The 5,554-nt window shown below is 35.8% G+C and overlaps 1 protein-coding gene across 7 annotated transcripts; it reads left to right on the top strand.

Annotated features, from left to right (window-relative positions):
* Positions 1-1,897: 1,897 nt before the first annotated feature.
* LOC133032738 (basic leucine zipper 23-like) lies at positions 1,898-5,140 on the top strand. 7 transcript variants are annotated; one of them, XR_009685316.1, is made up of 5 exons: positions 1,936-2,170; positions 2,424-3,331; positions 3,914-4,044; positions 4,492-4,546; positions 4,679-5,140. XR_009685316.1 is itself a non-coding variant. In XM_061107021.1 (3 exons), the coding sequence occupies exons 2-3, from the start codon at positions 2,542-2,544 to the stop codon at positions 3,940-3,942; spliced, it is 819 nt and encodes a 272-aa protein (XP_060963004.1). In that variant the 5' UTR covers positions 1,898-2,002; positions 2,424-2,541; the 3' UTR covers positions 3,943-4,317. The 7 variants fall into 7 exon arrangements, 3 of the variants coding, with proteins under 3 accessions (XP_060963004.1, XP_060963002.1, XP_060963003.1); XR_009685318.1 differs by having other exon boundaries at positions 4,661-5,140; XR_009685317.1 differs by having other exon boundaries at positions 4,655-5,140.
* The last annotated feature ends 414 nt before the right edge of the window (positions 5,141-5,554 follow it).

Genomic DNA, 5,554 nt, shown 5'->3' with positions numbered 1-5,554 from the left:
ACCATACACTTCCTTATATAATTGAGATATAAAATGTAAAATAATGACATATATTTATTTATTTATTAATTTTAATTTAATTAAAAAGTTAATAAGATATAAAAACCATATGTTTAACATAACAAATTATTGATGTAAAAAAACAAATTACTAATCAACAATTTAAACATGTACCAATTTTGATCATTTGACTTTAGTGTACCAACTAACAATATTTTAGAACTTTCAACATGCATCATCTATCATGATGCCTACTAAGTTGCCTAATAATTCATAATATTTCAAAGATAATTTACATATATATATATTTATATATAATAAATTATATTAAAAATATAATTATAATAGTTACATTTTTTTGACCTGCTATAATAAATTACTAACAGGTAAAAAATTTATTTTTAAATTCAAATTAATTATATATTTAAAAAATTAATTTTTTTAATTAAAATATTTAATAAGACATTTTTTGCAACTAATGTTTGTGAATATTTTTTATTTATAAGGAAATAAATAAAATTAGATTAGTATCATATTACAGAATAATTCAACGACTAAAAATAAATGTAACTATCGTGATTACATATTTGTTGTAACCATTAAAATATTTTCCATATATAATATTTACATATACTAGCACAATAATAATAAATTGTATATGTGATGGCTTCATCGAATAACTTAAAATTAAGCGAAAGATATTAAATATTTTAAAGAATAAAATAATAAACTTTGAGTCACTAAATTTTTTTATCCATTGCTACATATATAAGCCATCAAACAAAAGAGGAATCATTAAAGTGTGTTGGACAGCTATCTTTAGATGTCTCTCGTGTTTAGCTATCCTGACTTGAGATAGCTAGAAGTGGGAGATGTTCAATCCCTTAAATTTAATATGCACCCTCTGTGTGCCTTTCTCTTTCTCGTGCCAGATCCAAAAAAACATATATACTCTCTTTCAAGCAGCTTTGAGGTGAAAAATACCTCCAATCTTCTCATCTCTACTCTCTGAGCCTACTCCTTTATTACTTGTTGCTCAGCCTCCTCAGCAATTAGGGATAGGTCTACCACTCTCTTGTACAGAGTGTCATGTGAAGTGGTAATTTTTAAGTCCTGATTGATTGTGGTATTCAGTTCTCGCATATACTTCTGTTTCCTGGTGAAATCTGTGGGCACCAGATCACCAGCAAACTTGGACAGCCGATTAAACTCCAGAGTGTACTCGACCACCGATATCTTCCCCTAAGTTAACTTCACAAAATCTTCCTAATGTGAAGTCCTCACAACAATGTTGTAAAACTTTTCTTCAAACAAATTTTTAAATTCTTCCCAGGTCATTACACTGACATCCCGGGTCTGACCCACAATGTCCCACCAGACGCAGGCATAGTCTTGTAACATGAAGGCTGCACAGTTCACTCTCTCAGTTCCCGTCACCCCCATATTGTCAAGGATACGGGTAACAGTGCTCATCCACTGCTCGGTCTTTATTATGTCAATACCTCCCAGAAAAGTCGGAGGTTGCAGCTTCACAAACCGCTCAAACATTGAGTCTCTATGCGACATTATGGTTACCCACCACTGGCACAGGTGCTGGTGGTAACACTTGTTCAACAGGGGCAGCCGGTGCCGGTTGCCTTAATCGTCGCAACTCTTCTTTTTGACGAAGTATGATACCTCGCATTTCTTGGAATATCTGCTGACAGTCAGCAGGAGGATTAGCATTGCCAACCCTCACATTATTCCCTGGATTCTGTGGAGGTGGAGGCGGTGCCGGTGAATCGGTTTGGGCAAGAATTTACTGTCTACAAAATTCAGACACGGAGCCGTACATTTTTATGAGGATGAGACCGGTAGCATGGTATAACTCCCCGAACGTTTTAATATTACAGTTTAGCCCCCGAATACGTATAAATTTGAAGCTGTAACCGATTGCTCATATTTCTAGAGAGAGAGAAAATTTTGTCGAATCTCTTACTCTGAGCCAGTCGTCTTAGGTCTGGTACGCTTTTTTTTTTTCTCGTGTTATGCTGTCAAAATCATCGCCATGTTAGCCTATACCTAGGGTATTTTCACTACCCTCTATCCTTTTTTTTCATCATAACCTTTTCCAAAACCGAATGTGTTGTTCTTCCACCTGTTATTTCTTGGTTTCGAATATCAAATTCAGGTTTCTTCTCCCTTTTCTCTATGTAATTTCAGAACCTTAATCGCATTTACTATTTTTTTTTTGGTACCCTTTTGCTTGGTTGGAAATACTTTGATTTTTGGCGGAATTAGTTGCTTATTAGATTTTGGGGTTGTAGTATTTCATTTGGGTGCTTACTGATTTCGTAGAATACCTTCAATTTTCATAGATTAGTATCTAGGGTTTGGTTGATTCTTAGGAATTGTATCACGTTGTTGATTCTTTTGTTGTGTAGTGCCTTCGAATTGTGTTGGGTAGGACTCGAAATTGGGCGCAGAGAGAAGTTTCAGTTTGGATTGCTGTTTGGTTTGAATTCTTTATTTATATTTTCTTTCTCAAATTTGATTCTCACAATGGACGACGGTGAGGTTGACTTTTCGAACCAAGAAGTGTTTTCTAGTCCAAATATGGCTGGCGAGCTTCCCAGCAGTTGCTCGATGGACAGTTTCTTTGATGAGCTTCTGAAAGACTCTCATGCTTGTACTCACACCCACACTTGCAACCCACCCGGTCCTGATTACTCTCATACCCACACTTGTTTTCATGTCCATACAAAAATTGTGCCTGCTGCAACTGAAGGCAACAACACTGCAACAGATGATTCTGCAGATTCTGTAGGAAAGAACTCGAAAAAACGCCCTTTGGGAAACCGGGAAGCAGTGCGCAAATACCGTGAGAAGAAGAAGGCAAGAGCAGCATCTTTGGAGGATGAAGTTGTAAGATTGAGAACTCTTAATCAGCAGTTGGTCAAAAGATTGCAAGGTCAAGCTGCTTTGGAGGCTGAGGTTGCAAGGCTCAAGTGTTTACTTGTGGATATTCGTGGAAGAATTGAAGGGGAAATTGGATCTTTTCCGTATCAGAAATCTGTGAATCACACCATTCCAAACCCAACCATGCCTGGTTCTTACATGGTGAACCCCTGTAATGTACAATGTAACGATCAGGTGTATTGTCTTCATCCTGGGGTGGATGACAAATGTGACGATGACTCCTTGAATGACCAAGGTATAAATGCTTGCGAATTTGAGAGTCTCCAATGTTTGGCAAATCAGAACTCAGCTTCCATGGACCTTTCTGGTTGTGGAGTTGGCAATGTGAGTGTATCAGCTCGTGCTAAATCTTCTGCCTCAAACAAGAGGAAAGGTAAAACCTTGAATGGCCTTTTCTGTATTAAATTATTTGGATTATTGGCGATTTACACTTCTAGTTTGATGTTTATTGCCGATTCTCTTTGTTTGGTTGAATCTTTAATTATGGTCTGGACTACAATCTAAGCAGGAAAAAATACAGGCACTCTTATTGCAAATTATTTAATTTTGATGTTATTGGTCCAGCAATGTAAAAATGCTTCTTTTCAGATTGTCATATCTAGAAGGACACAGTATAATTACATGTCTATCATAGTTCAAGTGAACTTTATCAGAGGCTTGGGCTTATCCGATATGAGTCTTATATTGTTTGTTAGTTTGCTATTATCTTTCACGCATAGGAATGTATATCCAAATGTATAGTTTCTTCAGTTCGATAGATTCTAACATATTGACCTAATCGAAATGCATTGCTGGGTCCTTTCAGTAATTGACTCCCAATGCAGAAGCTTGCTCGTGGTTTTGTGCTTCTATTTGTTCTCCTTGCTAATCTTTCTTGCTGATAATGGATACCTTTGACAATGCTTTTTCTTGTAAGCCAATAGTTGAGACTGATTATTTTGTATTGTTTTACTAGGAGGGGCCCATGCAGCAACTGCAAGTTGAAATGGCTGATAAGGCAACGTGAAGCTGTGTTAACTGTTAGAGATACATATTCTATTCTAATAAGTAGTTGGCGAACTGCAGCATCGGCCGGTCCTCGCTCAGGTCCTTTGTATTTTTTTGCTCTGTATTTATTTTTCCCCTTGTTCTAGTTTTAAACCCATTTTTGGGTACTTTGACCTAAAATGATTTCTGATACCAAGCTGAAGTTTCACTGGATTTGTATGTTACTTGGTTGTTCGGTCTGTTTATGAACTCAAGCTATGCATGTATTGTAGAGCTAGAAGCTTAGTGGAGAATGTGTAGTCAATATTTTTGGAACCTTGGCAGTGACCCAGTTTATGGTATTCACAAAGCTCAAAGCTTTTTGAGTCTCAACCTGCATATTCTCTTGAACTACACACAAACTACCATGCTTTGATTTTGATATTATTACATTGCTGATCTTCGTTTTAAGTTTCACATGTATGTGATATTTTTCTTCTTTTTTTCTTTCCCTTTCCTTAGTTATACTTGAATTTCTAAGCCATTAAACTCTTGTTTGCATCACAGAACATAGGAAGTTGGGATGTCTTTCATGTTTCATTCTATGAGCTGTGTGAACAAGGTGAGTCACAAACTCCCGTAATGAGATTCGTATTTGTGATTTTGTGAAGGGACTAGAATTTAGAATATTTTTGCTTCTGCTTTACCATTTTTTTCCTTCTAATGGAAGAATTAGCCAAACAATTCGTCTCAGTGACATTGTAAGACTGAGGAGGAATTGATGAATTGCCATTGCTATCTTGACTGATGAGTACAATTGAGACCTCTAGCATGGCCTATTAGGCGGACAACAAAGATGGATGGAGTGGTAGCGTCCAAAAGATATTTATCTCATGAAAGATGAACTTGTTAAATACAACATGATTTCATTTCGGACTCGGATCTTTAAGTTTTTGGAGCTCTAATGCGTCCGTTACTTGTGGTAATTTCATACTCACTAGTCACTATTACCACACAATACAAACATAAAGCTAAGAAAGTGAAGTATCAAAAATAAAAAGTCAGGGTATTCCTAAGTAAATCTTCTTATTATAGTTTGTACTCTTTAAGCACACATTTGCGCTAAAGAGGAGCTGGTATTACAACACCATGATTTGTAAAGATTACAGCAAAGACCAATTGTTGCGTTTGAAGATGCTTTGCAAGTTAGATTAAGTGAGATTATCTCTATATATCTTGGTTTTCACGTTTAAAGCAGATTGAGCGATTTTCCGGACCTGAAGAGCATGGTCCTCTCCTCTCCCTACCACACTAAAGATTAACATGTTTGTATGACCAACATGACAAAACATCAGTTCTGATTTATCGTTCTTTAACATAAGCCTTTACACGCCGAAACGTGTTGTTGGTCCCAAAGAATCACTGTACTGTTCCATCTAAACTAGCAAAGCCAAATATATCTTCATTGTTGAGATTGGATTCCGGACCACTCACTTTCGCATATTGGTAAAAAGTTTTAAAGTTTGGTTCTCATGATCTAGCATCTAAGCACCATTAAAACTTTATCCATATTATAATAATATTAAATATTATAATAATATTTAATTAAATATACATTTAAAAAATAAAA

The sequence above is a fragment of the Cannabis sativa genome, chromosome X (assembly GCF_029168945.1).
Source record: "Cannabis sativa cultivar Pink pepper isolate KNU-18-1 chromosome X, ASM2916894v1, whole genome shotgun sequence".
Taxonomy (NCBI): Eukaryota; Viridiplantae; Streptophyta; class Magnoliopsida; order Rosales; family Cannabaceae; genus Cannabis; species Cannabis sativa.
This window is presented reverse-complemented; position numbering and strand designations above follow the sequence as displayed.